Source organism: Triticum aestivum, chromosome 3A (genome assembly GCF_018294505.1).
Source record: "Triticum aestivum cultivar Chinese Spring chromosome 3A, IWGSC CS RefSeq v2.1, whole genome shotgun sequence".
In the NCBI taxonomy this organism is placed as follows: domain Eukaryota; kingdom Viridiplantae; phylum Streptophyta; class Magnoliopsida; order Poales; family Poaceae; genus Triticum; species Triticum aestivum.
In genome coordinates this window covers 131508901-131532948 of record NC_057800.1, presented here as the reverse complement: position 1 = coordinate 131532948, position 24048 = coordinate 131508901, and the positions used below count along the sequence as shown (strand labels likewise).

Here is a 24048-nt window from a genome sequence, read left to right as displayed (position 1 = left end):
TTTATATTTTTTCTATACATGATAAACATTTTTGCTATACACATTTAACAGTTTTTAAATGCCTGATTAACATTTTTTGAAATACTTTATGTAAAGTACTTTTTGTAATATAGAATATCTGTAAATATAAATAAAGTAAAAGTAAACAAAAAAGCAAAAGCAAAAGTCAAAAAATGAGAATATGGCCTATGGCCTATGGCCTCTGGTCAGCAGCTCGATGGGCCAGCCCAATATGGAGCTCGCCTTCACCGAGACTTCCTCTGTTCTCGCTGGCGAGACATATCAGTGCCCCATGGAACAGCGGTGCATCTTGGAAATTGACTGTCACCAGGCTTTGTCTTGGTTGTCTATAATCCGAGATATTTGATTTTTCTTCTCGCTGTAGGCGAGACATATCAGCACTCCATGGAACAGCGGCACATCTTGGAAATTGGCTGTCACTAGGCTTTTGTCTTGGTTGTCTATAATTCGAGATATTTGATTTTTCTAGTCTTTGACCAGAAGTCAATCTATTTTATTTCTAAAAAGTGAGTTTGAGCCCACCCTAAGTTACTGGGCCTAAACATATAGTAAAAGCATTCAAATTTGGTTGCCAATCTCCGCTCGCATCGGTCCCTCTTCTCTCGCCCACCTATTTGGTGCCCTCGGCGCCTGTTATATGCTATTCTAGAACAGGTGCACACCCCCTTCTATCTTGGGCCCGTCCTGTTTTATTTATTTATTTATTTTATCCTTCAAGGAATGGGTGTGCGACGTGAGATTCAAATGCCCGACCTAACAGTTTAGTACCACCCACGGTAACCACTTGTGAAAGCTTAGCCCATGTGACTACTTACTTCTTTTTTCTTTCTTGTTATGCGTCAAATGTAACACTAAAAAATACAATGCCTTACTTGTTTGATTTTCTTTTTTTGTTTTGTTTTGTTTGGCTAGTTCTTCTTTGTTTTTTTCATTCAATTTTTCCTTAGGAATTTTTCTATTTATTTTCATTTTATTTTCCTTTTTATATATTCAGTAATGTTTTTCCAAAATTATGAATACTTCTAATTCGTGAACATTTTTCAAAATTAGATCATTTTTGTAAAATTGGCGAACTTTTTTTCGAATACGTGAAATTTTATAGAATACATAAATGTTGTTCAAATCCAGGGGCTCTTTTAAATTTTCAAAAACTTTTGCCAAATCCGTGAACTTTTTTGAATGCATGAATGTTTTTCAAATCCATGAGCTCTTTTCAAAGTTTATATGATCTTCTTTTTAAATCCACAAACTATATCCAAATTCATGTTTTTTTTTCAATTTATGAACTCTTTATTTTTCAAAATCGATAAAATTTTTGCATTTTCATGAACTTTTTCTAATATCATGAACTTTTTTAAATTTGTGATTTTTCTAAATCTAATGAACTTTTTTGGATTTCACAACTTTTTTCAAATTCACGATCTTTTTTCAAATTGATGAACATTTTATCAAATTCATGGACTTTTCTTGTGAATTGTTTTTCATATTTTTATGAACTTTTCTCTCAGATGAATAGACTTTTTAAAAATGTCTGTGAACTTTTTCGAATTCATAATTTTGTTCAGTGGTATTAAAAAGACGGTTGTTTTTCCTACCAGACCAACAGCACACAAAAAGACTAGCAGGCGAAGCGAGGGAATAGCTGGAGTGAGTATGGGCCACAGCCGGCTTGCATGCACGCGAAGCGCTTAAGGCACTAGGGAGGACCTCCCCTCTTCTAATGTCGCGTGTCCTGTGTGGCGCCCACGCGACCGCTTGCCACACCCTTATACCTTCCCCTTTGCCTCTAGGCCATCCGTGTTGTGTGCCCATCCTTTCGTCCACCTCCTACCCGCGTCGGTGCGGCTCCTCCGGTACTCTTTGCTCTCCTCACCTATAACCACCGCTAGCCCATCTCAATCTCGCTCCTCCGGTATGCTCGATGTCACCGGACCTTGCTCTACCAGTGGGTTGTAGATCACACCGTTTGTGAGGGACGAGCGACGTTGGAAAAATCTATCTCACAAGCTCCTCGAAGCGGGCACGGGGTGCTGCTACGGGAGCCAGAGGCAAGGAGTGACCACACTGGACGAGTGCCGCAAGCTCGCATGGCTTGGTGTTGCATCCATCACGGAGCTCGCCACTCGATGCTTCAGCGCACCTAGAGGGTTTGCGGCCGCCGGGCGACTTCAGGGTGGTCGTGCTGGAACCGTCGGACGACCATACTGTGACTGTGGGCGCCCGTGCTAGAACCATTGGACGGACGGGTTACGACGCGCAGGTGACCATGCAGAGATCATCGACTGTAAAAAAAAATTAGACATGATACTTCAACTTTCGCAATGGAATATTGATCTCAACAAAAGAAAAGATGGTTGGGCACATTAACAGATGTAAATGTCGGCACGTTTTCGGGAAAACATGAATGAAACCACAACCATAATGAATACATAGAAAACCTCGTGACGAATTGGCAAGCCTGTGTATCGGTGACTCGTGTATATCGGTGATCAGTAAAAGTTGTAATAAGTATACAAATCCGCGTAGCATCCAATTACTACCAGGGTTTGCAACTGTTTATGCTGTTTAGCCAGCCTTTGGCAATATAGCGGTGGGCTGCCTCGGTGAAATGGCCGTCCCAGTAGAGATATTGAGACGGGTCCTGGCACACCGTGGCGCCTGGCATACCGCAACCGGCGCTTATGTTGAAGTTGTACTTGCCACCTCCACCGCAGCAACAACTCAGAACATCCGTGGTAAGCCCTACACATTGCAATAAGGAAGTAAATAAACAACTTGTGTCAGAACAAGCGATGCCATCTTAATCAGCACCACAGCTTGAACGAGCAAACTGGACAGAGATTGATCAAATTTGTCAGTAGATTGACAAAGACGGTTACTGACCAAATTTGTAGGGAGACTCCACCATCTCGATGACGGGGGTGAAGAAATCGGCGTAGATGACCCGGGCATCTGGGTGGTTTCCCCGGACCGTGTCGAGGGCCTTCCGCAGCTCCGAGTTGTGGTGCCTGGCTATCTCGTTGAGGCCTTTCAGGCATCCGGTGCTGGACTCGTAGCCTGCCGTCTCGTTACTGGGGAAGAAGACCAGATTCGGCGGCATGCATCCCAGCGGCGGGATCCCGGGGACCACCACGGTCTTCGCCCCCTGCCCGAGTAGCGCCTGCTCGGCGTTTACAGGGTCGCATATCTACCATGATCAGCGCCGGCCGACTTCAGATAGAGTTGTTCAGACTGATAGATCCGGCATGGTTACCTCAGTGGCCGCGGCGATGGTTTTGACGACGTCGGGGACGATGGATCTGAGCTGTGGCAGGGTCATTCCGAAGACAGCGAAGCTGTAGTCGTTGAGGCCGATTTCGCCCATGAAAAAGAGCGTCCTGTGGAAGAAGCCCGGGCACTCTGCAACACACACACAGAGCGTACGTAAGTTCACTCACTGTCCCAAGGATATTATCATATCAAATCTATCAACACATATCACTGAGTTTGGAATTGGAAATGCTAGTAATTGATTACCTTGGGCGTGCACAGCGACGGCTTGAGCGACTGGAACCACCCCAGCTGCACGCTGGAGCTGGTGTTGAGAACAAACGAGCCTACAAGCGGGATGTCCCTGAAGAAACTGGCGTTGAGAGCGGTGGCGCCCGCCACGGCGAAGTTGACGCCCTCGCTGAAGCTGCCGTTGTGCGAGAGGTACGGCGGGAGAAACGGCAGACCGAGCTTCTCAGCTGCACGTACGCCGGCCAAGCAAGCACAGATACATACATCAGCACGAGAAGAAGAAAGTAAGTAAGAGTGGCCGGGAAGGGCGTGCGTACCGATGAAGTCGATGATGAGGCGGCCGTTGGAGTAGCGGCCCGTGGGGCGGCCGAAGAAGGTCATGCCGTAGGGAGGCTGCACCGTCAGGTCGAACCGCGATTTCTCCGCCAGGACGACGACAGCGTTCCCGGTGTCGGTGAAGGAGTCGCCGAAGGTGATGATGGAGTCGTAGCGCCGGGGGGACGAGACGGCGGGCTCCACGGACGCGAGGGCGAGGACCGCCGCGAGGACGCAGAGCAGCTTCATCGTCGCTCCTCGCCCTGGGAAGCTCGGGCCAGTCGACGGGAGAGGAGATGAAGTTAATGGAGTACGACTACGAGCGTAGACTCTACGAAATTTATAGTACTATTGTTCTACATGTATACTGGTACATGGTCGCCTGCAGCTAATGGCAAGTTGGCCACGCCCAAATTTTGCGCGTCAACTGGTTTCATGTTTTTATAAAAGAGTAAAGAAAACGACTCATCGTGCCCGAGAGGTGACCTAGAAAAAAAGAGAAACTTGTCATAAATACAAATATAGTACTCCCTCCGTCCCGAAAAACATGTCGTGGGCGTAGTTAACTGATAATTTTGCAAAAAACCCCTCGTGGTTTGAAAAGCGTTTCAAACAAGTCCCTCCACCCCGTCTTCTTCCTCCGTCCGTCGCCTGCACGTCGCCAGGGGCCGGCGCCGCAGCTGCGTGATTCGCCAGGGGCTGGCGAGCCCAGCTGAGCTCCTCCGCCGTCGCCAAGTACATGCTCTCGCCGCCATCGGCAGTTACCTCCTCCACCGCTGCAGCCCAGATCTGCGCCGCCGCGGTACCCTCCCGCTGCGATTACCCGCGGGCATCGCCGGAATCTCCCACTACGTCTTCCTCGAGGCCGTGCGCGTTCCTCCTCGAGCTCGCCCGCATCCTCCTCAAGCCCGCGCACGTCCTCCTCGTGCTCCCGCGCGTCCTCCTCGAGCTCCGGCGCGTGCGCTGCCGTGATCTCCTACCGGCGTCGCCGGAGGCTGCCTCCACGATCCGGTGGACCAGGAGCACGCGCACGTGATACTCAATCTCCAGCGCGACCTCGTCGATCTCCCACGCCCGCGCACCCGTGCTGCTCCTTCTCCCCTGCCCACGCACCCGTGCGGCTGCTTCTCCCCTGTCGCCGGTGGTTTCTGCCCGTGCTGCTGCTGCTCCCCTGACCCTGCCCGTACTGCTGCTGCTCCACTGACCCTGCCCGTGCTGCTGCTGCTCCACTGAGCTGCCTGTGCTGCTGCTCCTTGACCCTGCCCGTGCTGCTGTTGCTCTACTCTGCACCCTGAAGAAGGTACAGTAAAAATGTGTGATGGTGATGTAAAACTTCAATTGGAGAAAAATAATTCTGCTTATGATGGTGATGTAAAACTGTGTGTGATGGAGCAGAAAAATACTTCTGCTTATGGTGCCCAGTGGATACAAATCTGACTGAAAATGTACATGGACCACAACTTAGTTTCAGTTTTGTTGGTCTACTAGTTACTCCAACAGTAGAAGAGCAGAACATGCTTGCTTCTTCCTCATTTATCTGTCATTAGTACTGAATCACTAAATGAACAATGGGAGTAATTCACTAAATAGTGTCACTTATTTAGTGTTAACACTGATTTAGTAACACTAAACAGAGGAGTATGGCAGCAGCAATTCAGTTAACACTGATTCAGTTAACAGTCAACAGTTTCATTTGAATTACAGTGAACTTTTAAAGTTATCAGTCAACAGTTTTTGATCAAAATTTTAAAGTTAACAGTCAACAGTTTTTGAATTACAGTGAATTACAGTTAACAGTCAACAGTTTCAGTTAACAGTCTTTGATCAAATTTTCATCACACAGAGAAAGGGAGTGAATTAATTTCTGAAGAAATAGACAGAATGCACAAGTTTCAGTTCATAATGAGAACAAAATTATTTGTTCTGTAACTTGATCAAAATAGCACTACATACTTTGACACTACATATTTTCAGGGGTACTAAAAATGCATAATGCTCGTATGTTCAGGGGTACCAAATGTTCAGAAGATATCAGTAAATGCACCAAGAGCAACTAGTCATGCTATCTTGACAGCAATTAGCAGGACTATTGCCTTAGATGCTTCTCTACTCTACTCTACTGCTATGCTATGCTACATCACATCACATCAAATCAGGAGTGATTTACAACACTCTGTTTTGCACTCAATCAATTTCTTATCTAATCTCCCATGCTCATATATAGAGGTCCTAGGAACTCTGTCAGTCCTGTCATTTAAAGTCCAATAATTCTTTTAATTCAGTTAAAATGTTGTTGATTGAGTTAAAACTGGCATCTTGTCATTATTAAAAATTCAGTTAAAATGCAGTGTTAAAACTGTAGCTATCTACTCATGACCATATCTAGCAGAAGTGTTGACATTAGTACTCCTCCTACCACTTTGTGCAGAGATTATCTAATCAATAAGGTTATCCCGGCAATTCAGGATAAGTGGCCTGAGGATGACGAGGGAGCAACAATATTCATCCAACAGGATAATGCAAAGCCCCATGTCCTTCCCAATGATGTAGCTTTTCGAGAAGCTGTGGAACAAACTCATCTTGACATCCGATTGCTACAACAGCCGCCAAATAGCCCTGAGTTAAATTGTTTGGACCTCTGCTTCCATACCTCTCTCCAGTCTCTAACCGACTGCAGGTCACCCACAAACATCCAAAAACTGGTACAAGGTGTGGAAGAGGAATTCGAGAACTACGATCCCGACAAGTTGCACAGAAGCTTTATCACATTAGAAGCAGTTATGTTTGAAGTTATGAAAGACAAAGGAGGAAATCAATATAAGTTGCCCCACTTGCACAAGGATCGCATTCAGAATGCTGGCAGGGAAATCATCAGTGTATATTGCGACAGTCGGGTAGTTGTTGATACTAGGGCCATTATAGAAGAAATGGAAATTGCATTAGGAAAAGAAAATGATAGGAAAGAATTGGCTAAAGAAGGGAGAAGAAAGAAAAGTAAAGGGAAGGGAAGGGAAGAAGTGGCCAGAGAAAGGAAAAGAATGTAGTCAAGAGGGGGCAAAGAGGCCCTTATGTCATGTAGTCAGGTGCTCCTTGTGTATGTCTTGTGTAATCTTGTGTCAAGAGGGGACAAAGATGCCCTTATGTCATGTGTAATCTTGTGTCAAGAGGGGACAAAGAGGACCTTATGTCATGCCCTTGTGTATGCCTTGTCTAATCCTTGTATATAAACTCCTTGTTGGAATTTATTGGAATTTGGGTTATTTGGAATTTGAATTGATTTGGATTAATTTTAGTTATTTGAATTAATTTAAAATATTTGGATTAATTTGAATAATTTGGATTAAAACTGAATATTTGTGCTAACTTACTTTGCAATTTGTGCTAACTTACTTAATTATTTGTGCCATAATGTTGGCCATTTTAGAAATGCACTAATTAAATTTCTAAAATGAAGCTATAGATATATAGTGTTATGTTCTGACAATAGCTAGGTACTGTAGATAGGATAGCAAATTTGTAGAACCAGTTGAGTTAATTTGAGCAAGTCTTGAGATGATGAACTTGCTGTCAGTTGACATGATGAACTTACTGTTAATAAAAAGCACTGTTGTTATGTTATAAAAACTGTAGTATGAAAAGCAACCGAGAACAAATTAGTCCAATAGCAGTCCTTTTTTGTTTTGGATTAATTTTAGTTATTTGAGTAAATTTTGAGTAAAATGACAGTACTTCGGAAAATATGGAGTAATGCATAAATTTGTACTCCAGCAAGTTTATTGCATACTCTGACTGAACTTTAGTTTACTGTTAAATGGCACTTGGGGTTATCTAGTTGATCAGCCTCATGTTTCACTTTATTCCTCCTTTGCTGTGGACTGGGGGTTATCTAGCAGATTTCCATGCATGGTTGATTGGTCAGAAAAATAACTAACCCAGCCAGCTCTCATGTGGCTCTAGATTAGACCCCAATTGTTGAATTGTTCATAATACTCCAAAAATGATGGAGTACTACTGTTCATATGCATGCAAGATTGTAACTGTGCAAAATACCCCAAACTCTAAACTAACAGAACTAGTGCAAAAGTGTTGATAATCTAGAGGCTCTTTTCAACTAGCAGAACTGTGTACTCCTACTAATAGTAGGACTACTGCTAGTAATCTAGAGGCTCTTGTAAGCTAATGTTTACAACCAGAAAATGGACAGATTTAAAAATATCGCACATGTTATATTTGCAACACAAATAGAAGGGGGGATCTTATTTTACTGGTGGATCTTGATCAATGGCTATGTAAAGAATTTGAATCAATTTCTACACAACAATACTGAATTGGGGGAAAGAATGAGAGGAGCCCAACATGAGAAGTGATGGACTATGGATACTGTTGCAATCAAAACCTTTTCTCGGTTAATTGGCAAAAAATAAATGCCGTAAGAAGAAGCGAGGCCACCAACACCCAGAACATGGTAAACAACGATGGCCTCCACTTCAAAAAGAGGATCATTGTTTCTGAAGCAAGTAACTTGCTCAGCATGTTTCTAAAGCCAGTAACTTGCTCGGCATGTTTCTGAAGCCAGTAAACAATGATGGCCTCCACCATGTTTCTCAAGCCAGTAACTGGCTCAACATGCAAGGAGGATCATCGTGGAGTAACTTTTAATCACATCCACTAAAATTCACAAGTTGACAGCACACTTTACAAGAGTACATTCAGTTTACAGGAGTACATTCACTAAAATTCAGTAGACAGAGAATACACACATTCAGTAAAATTCAGTTCAGAGACTACGCACGTTCAGTACATTCAGTAGATGAGTAGAGAAGAGAGGTTCATACCCAGGCTGTAGGCGTTGGTGACGGAGATGACCCAGGCTGGAGAAGATTTGTAGCCGCCGCCGCTGCTGCCAAGTGAGCAGGGACGACCCACTTGACAGCCGCCGCTGCTGCCGCGGTGTCGCAGGCGCGGGTCTTCCACCAGAGAAACAACGAAGAAGAAGCCGCCGCGGTCGTATTCCTAGTGGAGTTGTCGTCGCCGTCTTCAACACTCGCAAATCCACAAGCTTTAGGTTGCTGTCGTCGTTAGGCTCATCGACGTTTACCTTGTTGCATCTCCTGTCGCCATGGGGCTCGTCGGCCTCATCGACCTTTAGATTGTTGGTGATGGTCAGGATCCAATGCCTCCGGGCTCACTAACGCCGGTTCCTACGCAGCCGGAGCAGAGCGCGGCGGTAGCCGGGGAAATCGAAGATTTTTATGAGGAAGGGGGAGCTTGGGGAGGCAGGCGAGGGGCAGGTGCGGCGGCGGAGCAGGAGGCAGCTGTGGCGACGGAGCGGGGGAGCAGGGAGCTGCGTTCGCGGGGAGCAGGGCAGCTGCAGCGGCGGGGAGCAGCGCAGCTGCGGCGGCGGGGAGCAGCGCAGATGCGGCTTCTGTCGGAGGAGGACGACGAGGGAGCGCGGGTTTGGTCGGGAGAAATTAGAGGTTTTTTTTGCAAAATCGCCCTCGCGACATGTTTTTCGGGACGGAGGGAGTAGAACACATGGTTGCAGGACGCAATGTTGCAGAAATGGCCACTTGACTGGACCACAAGAGAATCGTATCGATTCTACACGAACGAGTGAAGTGAGATACTGGAGTAGATATTAACAATTTTATGAAACTAGGGACATGAACACAGTAGATAGGGATTTGTGCTTTGCGAGTGAAAGTTTTTGTGGGGATGTTTCAGAATTATAATCCTATATGCTTGGCATTAATTTTCTTTCAAGAATAATACCATAGATTCACAGTTGTCAACGTATTGGCACGTCAGTGAGCATATTATAGTTCGAAATGACTAGTTGGAGGGCCTTCATTATGACAAATAGGCTTAGAAAAAGGAACACCTTACCTGTATCTTACCTCTAGATGTAATACTACAAATGAACAATCCTTGTATTACCTAAGATCATCTCCAACAGGCGCCGAACGCGCCACGCGTAAAAAACTGGTTTGCCGCGCGCCCATCACCTGGTTTGGCACGGCGCGCAGCGCTGGTTTCAGCAGCCGCACTAAAATGCAGCGCGCACGCGCCGCTCCAGCAGCGCGCAAAATGCAGCGCGCGCGACTCTCACACAAACAACATGTGCATTCCAAAACAGAAGCAAAAAAAATCAAACACAAACAAAATTAAATTAAAATAAATAGTTCAATTTCATTATTACAACTCAAACAAACAGTTTATCGTTCAATACAACAAATAGTGCAATAAACACAACAAATATTTCAATAATACAATATCAAACGCACAAATCATGATGCTCTTTGTCGTCCATTCCATGCCCACCACTCCTCAATAAGATCCTTCTGAAGATCATTATGCGCTGCGGGACGTCGAATGGCATGATAGGAGCCAACAAAACGGGCCACCCTTTCAGCCCTCCGTCGCACTCGCACCGCATGTCCCAAAAGCTCATACTGAGAGTAGTCTACATCTTGGCCACGCTCATTCTCGATGATCATGTTATGCATGATCACACAAGCGTGCATGATGTACCAAAGCATTTTCTGATCCCAAAATCTAGTCGGTCCTCTCACAATAGCAAATTGGGCTTGCAAAATCCCAAAAGCTCTCTCCACATCTTTTCTAGCCGCCGCCTGAGCATTGTGGAAATCAAGTTCTTTCTTACCTTCTGGCTTTTTCAACGGCTTGACAAAGGTTTGCCACTTTGGATAGATGCCACCCGCTAGATAATAGCCATAGTTGTATGTACGGCCATTTGCTACAAACTGCACCGGTGGCAACTCCCCATTTGCAATCTTACTCATCAGTGGTGACCGGTTGACAACATTGATGTCATTCAAAGATCCAGGCATTTCAAAGAATGCATGCCAAATCCAAGTCTCTTGATCGGCCACCGCTTCAAGGATTATAGTGGAACCCTTTTTTTGGCCGTGAAATTGCCCATGCCATGCCTTTGGACAATTCTTCCAACTCCAATGCATGCAATCTATTGAGCCAAGCATGCCAGGAAAGCCGCGAGCTTTGTTCATCGCCAAAAGCCTTGCGACGTCTTCAGCGGTGGGAGATCTCAAATACTCCTCGCCAAACACTTGCACAATTCCGACTGCGAAGCGCTTGACACACATGATAGCTTGGCTCTCACCCATAGCCAAGTGATCATCAACTAGATCAGCCGGTATACCGTATGCCAACATACGCAACGCGGCTGTCACCTTCTGAAAGGTGCTATGCCCGAGCTCTCCGGCGGCATTCCTCCTTTGCTGAAAAAAGCGGTCATGGATCGCTAGTTTCTCTACAATGCGTCTGAACAACTCGATGCTCATCTTAAACCGGCGACGAAAATACGACTCGGGGTATGTGGGATTCTCCGTAAAATAATGCCTGATCAATCTGTTGTGGGCATCGATCCTATCCCTCCAATTTTTTTGCCAACCCATAACCGAACCACCGTGTTTCGGTTTTTTATTAATATGCATAGCTAGGATCATTGCAAGATCCTCCTCCTCTTCCATATCAAATTCTTCTTCGAAAGAATCATACGAGAAACTCATCTACAATGTTGAATATTATGCTATAAATAAAAAAACTACAATCAACATGCACGAAATTCATGGCTTTTGAGCAATACATACCTTTTAGGCGTTTTGTCGAACACCTAGCGGGCGCCGAGCGGCAGCGAGCGCGCGAGCGCTGTTCGTCGGCGGACCAGCACACGCGCGGGACGGCGTGCCTAGAGGGGGGCCGGAGAAAGCGCGCGCGGGGCGGGGATAGGTCGGGGAAGCGCCGGAACGGTCGCCGGGTGGCGCGGTCGGCGGCGGCGGTGCGGCTGGAGGGGGGGTGGGAGGTGCGAGCGAGCGCGCGAGAGTCCAGCGCGCGGGAGCGGGCGCAGCAAATAAGCGGCGCGCGATTGCGTTTCGGCCCGCACGCTGGACTACGTATACCGCGCGCGGTTTTCGCGCGCCCGCTGGAGCAACTCTTCCGGTTGCGCGCGCGCGAAAAGGGGGGATTTTGCGGCACGGCGCTAGTTTGGCGCGCCTGTTGAAGATGCTCTAATCAGTTCTTGATGTATGTCAACTTGCTACAAATTAGAGGACAACGTTTTCGCAACCGAGCCCAGATGCTCCCGCACATGAACAATGAAATCGAAATAAATCGCAAAAAAGAAAATATGGTTTATTAATTAAATTTTAACAAAAATTCCCTAAGGGCTTGCAAATTTTTGTGGCGATATGACATTAGAGAAGCTCTAAAACGGAATTTTTAGAAAGGCTTTTATTTATTTATTTCACACATGGAAAACTTTTTCATCTTTGATGTGCAAAAATTTCAGTTTTTTTTAAAGGTGGTATTCATTTCTAATTTACTACTCCATTCGTCCGGAAATACTCGTCGGAGGAATGGATGTATGTAGATGTATTTTAGTTTTAGATACATTTATTTTTATGCATTTCTCGGACAAGTATTTCTGGACGGAGGGAGTATTCAGCATGGATCATCTTAGCTCTTGTCCAACTATGGATTTCCGGTGTTACGACTCTTACGATGTTGATATGTTAGCCTTATGTTCTGGTATGAATAAATTGTCCATCTTCTCGTCATTTTTGATGTTTAATAAATTAATGCACGCAACTCAACTCAATGCTTGTATGATCTGAAGGGATTTTGATCATTTGGTACCGGTTATGAAAGGAGGTAGAACCCGAGTTATAGTGTTTTGTTTCATGCAAAATTGCAATGTTTGGCTGAATCTGTCTACCTCTCTGTCGCCGGCTCGGCCGAAGGACTTCTTTGTTCATTAAAATCCAATTGCCGCGCCAGTTCATCATACGGAAAGATTTAGAGGACAATTTGAGAAAATTATGAAAGTGGAAAAAACTAAATAATTTGAATTCTAATGCAACCATACATGCGGTGGGACATATTTATAAGTCAGAACTAATACATTAGCATAATTGCTTCCCTTTTTACATTTCTCTGTATCATGTTCATGGGCAAATATGCAAAAAAAAAAAGGGTCAGAGTTAAACGTGTAGTTGTGATCTGGGAGTTGGTTAGTACGTGTATATCTCCTGTAACAACCTGATGTATATCCTGCCTGCCGGTTGTGCCCTAGCGCACATATATATAAACATCTCAAGACCACCCCGTATGGTCGACCCGATCCAATCTCTCTCTCTAGTTTCTCATGGTATCAAGCCTTCTCGCGCCACCGCACCATTGGTTCTCCTTCCGCTGCTGCCTCGTCCTCCTCTGCCATGACTTCCATGTCCACTGACGAAGCTAGACAAGATGTTTTGTGGGGGGGGGGGGGGGGGGGGGGGGGCGCTAAGCAGAACATAAGGATGTTTGGAGGGGCCAGAAAACTATATTATCTTAATCTAACCCCTCTCAAAAGGAATCCCTGTGTATTTTTATCAAGGCTGGGGTGCCATGGCACCTGCAGGAACCAACGTAGCTCCGCCGTTGTCCTTGTCCCTGCCTGCTTCCTTCACTGCGCCGTCGGCTTCGGCTGTCCCCGCTCCATCTGCTAGCCTCATCACCGCCAAGCTCACCACCTCCAACTACCTGATGCGGAAGGCCCAGATCCTTCCTCCCCTGTGCATCGCTTACGTCACCGTTTACGTCAACGACACTATCTCGACTCCTCCTCGTGACTCCTTGAAGCCGACGACAAAGGGGTTCGCGCGCTCAATCCGGAGTATGATGTCTGGTTTCGTCAGGACCAGATCGTCCTCAGCTACCTGTTGGCCTCCCTCACCGAAGACGTCCTCCAATAGGTGATCATGTTCGACACCTCGTGTGCCATTTGGGCAAACCTGGAGGAGATGTAATCCACCCACTGTAATGCTAGTATTGTGCAGATCAAGCTAGACATGGCAACATTTCAGAAGGGCAACCTCTCCATGGTGGATGACTTCGCCAAGATTCGTGCCAACGCCGACCAACTTGCTGCTGTCGGTCGCGCCATGCGTGATGAGGACATCATCACCGCTGTCATCACTGGCCTCGACAGCGACTACGAGGCACTCATCACCGCCGCCACGACTCGCATCGATGGCATGACTCTTGGGGAGTTCTACTCCCATGCCATCGCCTTCGAACGCAGGCGTGAGTACAATGCCGCCCGACTCCATCACCAGATCGCCGGGGTCTTCCGTCAACTATGTTGCCCGCGACAATAGTAGCAACATCAACAACCAGGGCAAGGGAAACTATCATGGCAAGGGACGCGGTAACTTCAGTGACCACGGCGGCTACAACAACAACAACAACCGCGAGGGTGACCGTGGCGGTGGTGGCAACCGTCAGCAGGGCGAATATGGTAGCAACCGTGGGGATGACTGAGGGAGTCCTGGGCTAAGGGGTCCTCGGGCGTCCAACCTATTGGATATGGGCCAGACTGATGGGCCGTGAAGATACAAAGACCGAAGACTCTACCCGTGTCCGGATGGGACTCTCCTTGGCGTGGAAGGCAAGCTTGGCGACCAAATATGAATACTCCTTTCTCTGTAACCGACCTTGTGTAAACCCTAGGTCCCTCCTATGTCTATATAAACCGGAGGGCTAGGTCAGTAGATACATCTTCATAATTATAGTCAGGTTAGACTTTTAGGGTTTAGCCATTACGATCTCATGGTAGATTAACTCTTGTAATACTCATATTCATCAAGATCAATCAAACAGGAAGTAGGGCATTACCTCCATAGAGAGGGCCCGAACCTGGGTAAACATTGTGTCCGTCGTCTCCTGTTACCATCGATCCTAGACGCACAGTTCGGGACCCCCTACCCGAGATCTGTTGGTTTTGACACCGACATTGGTGCTTTCATTGAGAGTTCCATCGTGTCGTCCTCAAAAGGTTTGATGGCTCCTTCAATCATCTACAACGATGTTGTCCAAGGAGAAGTCTTCCTTCCCGGACAGATCTTCGTTCTCGGCGGCTTCGTACTGCGGGTCAACTCGCTTGGCTATCTGGAGCAGATCGAAAGCTACGCCCCTGGCCACCAGGTCAGATTTGGAAACTTGAACTACGTCGCAGATATCCGTGGAGACTTGATCTTCGACGGATTCGAGACCACGACAACCGCTCCCTGCCACCACGATGAACATGACCTAAATCTGTCATCGGTCCACACGCAGGAGATAGTACCTGTAGCTGCTCCAGCCATAAATCCGGAGCAGATCGCCCCATCCAAAGACGGGAAGCTCAACCCCACCGCGGAAGCCGCGGTCTCAGCGGCATTGGAGCCGCACACAGACTTAACTTCAAGTGACATCTATGTCACTGGAACTACGGACCCGTCTCAGGCTGCAGGTTCCGAACTATGCGCGTCCGTGCTATCGAGCTCGATCGGTTATCGATCACCGAATTCAGTGCCGCAGACATCTTCCCGCATTCGCCTCTGGGCCACGTGCTAAACTCGTTAAGATCACTATCCCTAGCGGGGGCTCACAACCGAACTGTATCCGGTTTGAACTGGAGATTGATAACGGAGAATTTTGCTTCCCACCCACCGCCCACTTCATACACACTGTCGAAGACTTAACCAACACGCTCGACTACGGCTCCGAAGACATCGACGGTATGGACGATGATGCCAATGAGGAACCGGGCCAAGACCCGCCGTTTACCGAACTCTGGACAACCACCTCTTCCTACGACATATACATGGTGGATACAACTAAGAGAACTAACGACAACGAGAAAGCGGATCCAGTTGAGGACAAACCTTCGGTGATGCAACCAAAACGCCGGCGTCAGCGGCGTCGCTCTAAGTCGCGTCATGGAATAGACGGTGATACGGACACAGGAGAGGGCAACACTCCGGACGGTAGCAAAGACAGAGAAGATCCCGACGAACGAACGGCCGAACAGGATGATCGGGAAAACGGGCAACTTAGCCCTGACGAACATGCCATAAACAACGACTCGGAGGACAGCAATTATTTTCCACTCTCTGAGGATGGGGTGAGTCTCGGCAGCAAGGATTTTATCGTGCCTAAGGAACCTCAGGAGCAGGAGCGCTTTAAGCGCCGGCTAATAGCCACTGCAAGGAGCCTGAAAAAGAAGCAGTAGCAGCTTCAAGCTGACCAAGATCTGCTCAACGATAGATGGACTGATGTCCTAGCAGCCGAACAACACGACTTCAAGCGCCCAGTCAAAATTTACCCGAAGCGAAAATTGCTACCTCAGTTCGATAACGAGGCACCGGAGCCCATACCATCACCGCACAATGCGGCTAACAGACCACCACGCGGTCGGGACAAAGCGGCAACTCAAGCCGAACACCAGCCCACCCCTCCTCACCGTAAAGGCAGAGACAACACAGCTCGTGGTCACACAATGACCTTCGACAGGACCTGGACAATAGAGAAGGACATACCAGATCGATCTACAGATCGCGAGGACGTGCCCCGATATGTGACAACGACAATCTATTCGAACGTGACAAGCCTAGTCACACCCGGGCTGAAAACCGCAGGCGGACTCCATTGGAGCTACGTCGCAATGTGGCCCAACATAGAGGTGCCGCACACCCTCTTTGCTTCACAGACGAAGTAATGGAGCATGAATTCCCAGAAGGGTTTAAACCCATGAATATCGAATCATATGATGGAACAACTGATCCCGTGGTATGGATTGAGGATTTCCTTCTCCTTATCCACATGGCCCGCGGAGATGACCTTCATACCATCAAATACCTCCCGTTAAAACTCAAGGGTCCAGCTCGGCACTGGTTAAACAGTCTGCCCGAAGACTCTATTGGCAGCTGGGAGGATTTGGAAGACGCCTTCCGCGACAACTTCCAAGGTACATATGCCCGGCCACGAGACGCCGATGACTTAAGCCATATAGTTCAACAACCCGGAGAGTCAGCCAGGAAGCTCTGGACTAGGTTCTTAGTTAAAAAGAACCAAATCGTCGATTGTCCGAATGCGGAAGCCCTAGCAGCCTTCAAACACAGTATCTGGGACGAGTGGCTCGCCCGCCACATCAGTCAACAAAAGCCAAAATCCATGTCAGCCCTTACTACTCTGATGACCCGCTTTTTCGAGGGGAGAAGACAGTTGGCTCGCTCATAGAAGCAACAGCGCCAGCGATCCGGGCACTTCTGAAGTCCGAGACGGCAATGGAAAACCACGACGCAGCAAACACAAATGTCGCAATGATAATGAGAGAACGCGCGACACATCGGTCAATGCCGGATTCAGCGGCCCCAAACCCGGTTAACGGAAAAAGCCATTCAAGGCAAACAGAGATGAGCCATCCACCTTAGGCAATATATTGGATCGACCCTGTCAGATTCATGGCAATCCCGATAAGCCAGCCAATCACACCAACAGAAGTTGTTGGGTCTTCAAACAGGCCGGCAAGCTCAACACTGAACATAAGGGGAAAAGACCGCCCAGTGATAGTGATGACGAAGAGATTCACCAACCAAATACCAGGGGTCGGAAGCAATTCCCCCCCGAGGTAAAAATGGTGAACATGGTATACATGACACACGCCCCTACAGAGGAGCATGAGACATACTCCCTCCGGACTGAGGATCATACTACGTTCCCTCCAGCCGGAGTACAAGTCGGCCTTATTAAACCGCATAACTAGTCGGCCATAAAGTCGCCGGTTCCCATTCGGCAGCACCAACAAATTATGCGGCTGGCCTAGCAGTTCGGCCTCCGCCGTCCACCTCGTTCACCTGCGAAATCTATACCGCGCGTACATAACTATGCACTTAAAATACCATGGGCGTCGGCAGAGGCATAATACGGACGGACCTACAAGTACTTCTATAACCCCTCTCTTTTCAATTCTTTTCTGATGACTTTTTCTTTTTTTTTCATTATCCTTTTATCATAAGTGGCTCGTAGGCTGGTCATCTCCCCGACTCCATCGGAGTTCCGGTTTGTACATTCGTCCAAAAGTTACTCCCTTTAAGGAGCCCCTCCATTGAGGAAAGGCGGCGTAGACGTGCGACAGGAGGTCCAAAACAACTTTTTCGACTGTACTCTCTATTTTGCGAGCCTGTAAAGTGCCTTCTACCTCAGCCATCGACCCTTGGCATGTCAAATAGCTAGGGTCGTGGTGTTATTATATACAAAACAATGATTGGCATGTCACTCAAGTTCTAGCGAATATAATTTATATGATGTATTCACTTTTCTGTAAAAAACTATATTTTCCTCCTTGTGTTATTTCACACACCCCGCTAGGGGCTCGATATGGGAACAAATTAAATTGCCAATAAGTCCGAACAACTTTATAGCATACATCGGCGTCGCGAGTTTGGCCTTATATGCATCAGCTCCGAATCATGTCTTGGGTCAATAGTTGGGTTGCCCGGCTCCTGTGCTTGCTACCTTACGTTCCGCTCTATCGGCTAAGGTAGTAAAGGGAGAACTACTGCTATTGTGCCCTGGTTTACCCAGGCGAGCCCCTCAGTAGAGAAAGCCGAAAACTGACTGTCATGATGCGGCGAGAGCTGGTCAACCACTCGACGACTTATCGGAATCTTTCGTGATTCCCTTCGTATTACATGAAGGACCTTTCTTTTAGGTCATACATGTGAATGCACCACATTGGGATAACAGCGTACATACCAGGGTTTATATCATAGACCCACCATAAAACTCCTATGGCTAAGTGAAAGTATTAACGCCCTATAGTCTGGTTGCCTCGTTCACCGCATTGACACATCCATTCATGGACCAAGATGTTGGGTTAAGAGTGATCATATGCTTTTCTGAACACCCCCGTATTTTCTACGTGGGGGCTGAAGCCGGCGACTGGAAAACTTTCAGATTATGCAAACAACGGCCGCACAGGAGGAACCAAAAACTTTTAAACAAAAATCATAATATTATCATCATACTGTCTTTTACAAATTCAATACATTTCATTCAAATATCATATCTTTCGAGCACTGACCCTCTATCAAGTGGGCACCCTCTAAGACGTCCTCGAAATAGTGTTCGGGTGCGTGATGGTCCTTACCCTTGGGGGGACTCTCCGCGACAACGTCAGTGGCCTTCATCTTGGCCCAGTATGTTTTGACACGGGCAAAGGCCATCCGTGCACCTTCAATGCACGTTGAACGCTTAACGACATTGATACGCGGCACCACATCCACAAGCCTCTGCACCAAATCGAAGTAACTATTTGGAATGGGCTCCGTAGGCCACAGCTGGACTATGACGTCCTTCATGGCGGAACCAGATATCCGGTGGAGCTCAGCCCACTGGACCATCTATTCATTTAGTAACAACTGATGCTTTGGCGCGCCGAACTATGACCAAAAAAGCTTCTCCATGGCACACCCTTCATGCACTTGGTAAAATTGCGATGCATCGGAGGCACTCTTCGGAAGGTCTAAAAAGGGGTCCGGAGAACTCCACATTTGGTTAAGCGGAGAATACTTCGGATCGCCGAACTTCGTCTGCAATAAGAAAGGCTTACCAGCCGCTATCTCCCCGGCTTGCCGGATCTCTTCCCGAGCCGCTCTAGACTCAGATCGTGCTTCTTTCGCTTTTTGTAAGGCCTTGTTGAGATCGGCCATTTTGACCTTGTTATCCTTCTCAACGAATTCACACCGGACGGTGGTCTCCTCCAGCTTGCACGCCATGGTAGTAGTTCTTTCCTCACACTGGCGCCGAATAGCCTATTCGGTTTTAACTCTTCAGCCGCCTTATGGGCAGCCAGATACTCCTCCGGGTTTGTTCCTTGGCAAGGACAAGCTCAGCCCGAAGGGCCTCCATCGCAGCAGCACCATCTGTAGTTACACATGTCTCAGTATACAATTCCAGCTTCATGCTGATGTTATCATGCATAAATATACTGGCTGACCCAAAAACATACCTTGTGCCTTGTCAAGACGCTTGTTGATCAGCGTGATGTCGTCATCCGCCTCATCAATCTTTCGCTGTAGATATGCAACCTCCGCGGATCATGCAGTTGCAGGGGAAGTAATAGCTTGTGTTCAAGTAGTCATATTATTTCCTGGATAAATATTTTTGATCCTCTGATTGCTTCCCTTGGGAGCCTATCAGAGTCTCAGGGGCTACTATCTATACATAGGAGTATTTTGTGAATAAAACACAATTGAAAGCATTATAGCACAAACCTCGAAACCTCTTAGCAGGCTCGTGAAGGCTTCATTCAATCCGCTTTTCGCGGACAGAACCTTTTTAACCACCGTATCCATCAAGGTACGATGGTCTTCGGAGACGGCCCTTTTCTTACCATAGGGGGAATGAATGCTGGCTTCCCCTTTACTTTTTCCTTCGGGAGAAGGGATTTTCATCTCCCCGGACACGACGTCTAAAATATCTTCGGGGTGGAGGCCCTCTTTGGTCCCCCCACTCCCCGTCTTGTCCTCCTTGGCAAACATCTGGTATGGTGTCGGGGCCAGCATCCTTGTTAATACGGGATCTGCTGAGGCTTCAGGAAGGGGGGCCGAACACCTAATTAGTTCCGCTTTCTTTATCCAGCCCTGAAAGAAGATAGTTTGCTCGGTAACATATCACGATATACTTAACTACGAAGTGTGAAGGAAATATGCCCTCGAGGCAATAATAAAGTTATTATTTATTTCCTTATATCATGATAAATGTTTATTATTCATGCTAGAATTGTATTAACCGGAAACATGATACATGTGTCAATACATAGACAAACAGAGTGTCACTAGTATGCCTCTACTTGACTAGCTCGTTGATCAAAGATGGTTATGTTTCCTAGCCATAGACAAAGAGTTGTCATTTGATTAACGAGATCACATCATTAGGAGAATGATGTGATTGACTTGACCCATTCCATTAGCTTGGCACTTGATCTTTTAGTTTGTTTTTATTGCTTTCTTCATGACTTATGCATGTTCCTATGACTATGAGATTATGCAACTCCCATTTACCGGAGGAACACTTTGTGTGCTACCAAACGTCACAACGTAACTGGGTGATATAAAGGTGCTCTACAAGTGTCTCCAGAGGTACTTGTTGGGTTGGCGTATTTCGAGATTAGGATTTGTCACTCCGATTGTCGAAGAGGTATCTCTGGGCCCACTCGGTAATACACATCACTTAAGCCTTGCAAGCATTGTAACTAATGAGTTAGTTGTGGGATGATGTGTTATGGAACGAGTAAATAGACTTGCCGGTAACGAGATTGAACTAGGTATTGAGATACCGACGATCGAATCTCGGGCAAGTAACATACCGATGACAAAAGGAACAACGTATGTTGTTATGCGGTTTGACCGATAAAGATCTTCGTAGAATATGTAGGAGCCAATATGAGCATACAAGTTCCGCTATTGGTTATTGACCGGAGATGTGTCTCGGTCATGTCTACATAGTTCTCGAACCCGCAGGGTCCGCACGCTTAAAGTTCGATGATGGTTATATTATGAGTTTATGTGTTTTGATGTACCGAAGGAAGTTCGGAGTCCCAGATGTGATCACGGACATGACGGAGAGTCTTGAAATGGTCGAGACATAAAGATTGATATATTGGAAGCCTATATTTGGATATCGGGAATGTTCCGGGTGAAATCGGGATTTTACCGGAGTACCGGGGGTTACCAGAACCCCCCCCCCCCCCGGGAGGGTTTAATGGGCCAAGATGGGCCTTAGTGGAGAAGAGGAGGGGTGACCAGGGCACGCCGCACGCCGCCTCTCCCTCTAGTCCGAATTGGACAAGGAGGGGGGCGGCGCCCCCCTTCCTTCCTCTCTCCCTCCTCCTTCCCCCTTCTCCAACTCCAACTAGGAAAGGAGGGAGTCCTACTCCCGGTGGGAGTAGGACTCCTCCCTGGCGCGCCTCCTCCTGGCTGGCCGCCTCTCCCCCCTTGCTCCTTCATATACGGGGGCAGGGGGGCACCTCTAGAGACAACAATTGATCTCTTAGATCTCTTAGCCGTGTGCGGTGCCCCCCTCCACCATAGTCCACCTCGATAATATCATAGCGGTGCTTAGGCGAAGCCCTGCGTCGGTAGAACATCATCATCGTCACCACGCCGTCGTGCTGATGGAACTCTCCCTCAAAGCTCAGCTGGATCGGAGTTCGAGGGACGTCATCGAGCTGAACGTGTGCTGAACTCGGAGGTGTCGTACGTACGATACTTGATCGGTCGGATCGTGAAGACGTATGACTACATCAACCGCGTTGTGCAAACGCTTTCACTTTCGGACTACAAGGGTATGTGTACAACACTCTCCCCTCTCGTTGCTATGCATCACCATGATCCTATGTGTGCGTAGGAATTTTTTTGAAATTACTATGTTCCCCAACAGTGGTATGAGAGCCAGGTTTTATGCGTAGATGTTATATGCACGAGTATAACACAAGTGAGTTGTGGGCAATACAAGTCATACTGCTTACCAGCATGTCATACTTTGGTTTGGCGGTATTGTTGGATGAAGCGGCCCGGACCGACATTACGCGTACGCTTACGCGAGACTGGTTCTACCGACATGCTTTGCACACAGGTGGCTGGCGGGTGTCAGTTTCTCCAACTTTAGTTGAACCGAGTGTGGCTACGCCCAGTCCTTGAGAAGGTTAAAACAACCTAACTTGACGAACTATCGTTGTGGTTTTGATGCATAGGTAAGAACGGTTCTTGCTCAGCCCGTAGCAGCCACGTAAAACTTGCAACAACAAAGTAGATGACGTCTAACTTGTTTTTGCAGGGCATGTTGTGATGTGATATGGTCAAAGCATGATGCTATATTTTATTGTATGAGATGATCATGTTTTTGTAACCGAGTTATCGGCAACTGGTAGGAGCCATATGGTTGTCGCTTTATTATATGCAATGCAATCGCCCTGTAATGCTTTACTTTATCACTAAGCGGTAGCGATAGTCGTAGAAGCATACATTGGCGAGACGACAACGATGCTACGATGGAGATCAAAGTGCCGCGCCAGTGACAATGGTGATCATGACGGTGCTTCGGAGATGAAGATCACAAGCACAAGATGATGATGGCCATATCATATCACTTATATTGATTGCATGTGATGTTTATCTTGTATGCATCTTATCTTGCTTTGATTGACGGTAGCATTATAAGATGATCTCTCACTAAATTATCAAGGTATAAGTGTTCTCCCTGAGTATGCACCGTTGCGAAAGTTCTTCGTGCTGAGACACCACGTGATGATCGGGTGTGATAGGCTCTACGTTCAAATACAATGGGTGCAAAACAGTTGCACACGCGGAATACTCACGTTAAACTTGACGAGCCTAGCATATGTAGATATGGCCTCGGAACACTGAGACCGAAAGGTCGAGCGTGAATCATATAGTAGATATGATCAACATAGTGATGTTCACCATTGAAACTACTCCATCTCACGTGATGATCGGACATGGTTTGGTTGATTTGGATCACGTGATCACTTAGAGGATTAGAGATATGTCTATCTAAGTGGGAGTTCTTAAGTAATATGATTAATTGAATTTAAATTTATCATGAACTTAGTACCTGATAGTATTTTGCTTGTCTATGTTGATTGTAGATAGATGGCCCGTGTTGTCGTTTTGTTAAATTTTAATACGTTCCTTGAGAAAGCAAAGTTGAAAGATGATGGTAGCAATTACACGGACTGGGTCTGTAACTTGAGGATTATCCTCATTGCAGCACAGAAGAATTACGTCCTGGAAGAACCGCTGGGTGCCAGGCCTGCTGCAGATGCTGCTGATAACATTAAGAACGACTGGCAGAGTAAAGCTGATGACTACTCGATAGTTCAGTGTGCCATGCTTTACGGCTTAGAACCGGGACCTCAACGACGTTTTGAAGGTCATGGAGCATATGAGATGTTCCAGGAGTTGAAGTTAATATTTCAAGCAAATGCCCGGATTGAGAGATATGAAGTCTCCAATAAGTTCTATAGCTGCAAGATGGAGGAGAATAGTTCTGTCAGTGAACATATACTCAAAATGTCTGGGTATCATAATCACTTGACTCAACTAGGAGTTAATCTTCCTGTTGATAGTGTCATTGACAGAGTTCTTTAATCACTGCCACCAAGCTACAAAAGCTTCGTGATGAACTATAATATGCAAGGGATGACTAAGACAATTCCCGAGCTCTTCACGATGCTAAACGCTGTGGAGGTAGAAATCAAAAAGGAGTATCAAGTGTTGATGGTCAACAAGACCACTAGTTTCAAGAAAAAGGGTAAAGGGAAGAAGAAGGGGAACTTCAAGA

At 46.9% G+C, this 24048-nt stretch overlaps 1 protein-coding gene and 1 long non-coding RNA gene across 2 annotated transcripts; one reads left to right on the top strand and one right to left on the bottom strand.

Moving 5' to 3' along the window:
• Positions 1 to 2359: 2359 nt before the first annotated feature.
• LOC123060669 (GDSL esterase/lipase At5g45910-like) lies at positions 2360 to 9351 on the bottom strand. Its single transcript, XM_044483474.1, has 6 exons — positions 8673 to 9351; positions 3840 to 5128; positions 3538 to 3749; positions 3275 to 3418; positions 2905 to 3181; positions 2360 to 2763 (listed from the first exon to the last, which is right to left on the bottom strand). The coding sequence occupies exons 2-6, from the start codon at positions 4084 to 4086 to the stop codon at positions 2558 to 2560; spliced, it is 1086 nt and encodes a 361-aa protein (XP_044339409.1). The 5' UTR covers positions 4087 to 5128; positions 8673 to 9351; the 3' UTR covers positions 2360 to 2557.
• Positions 4913 to 7129, top strand: LOC123060670 (uncharacterized). Its single transcript, XR_006428093.1, has 2 exons — positions 4913 to 5137; positions 6266 to 7129. It is a non-coding gene; the product is annotated as an uncharacterized lncRNA (long non-coding RNA).
• Positions 9352 to 24048: the final 14697 nt, after the last annotated feature.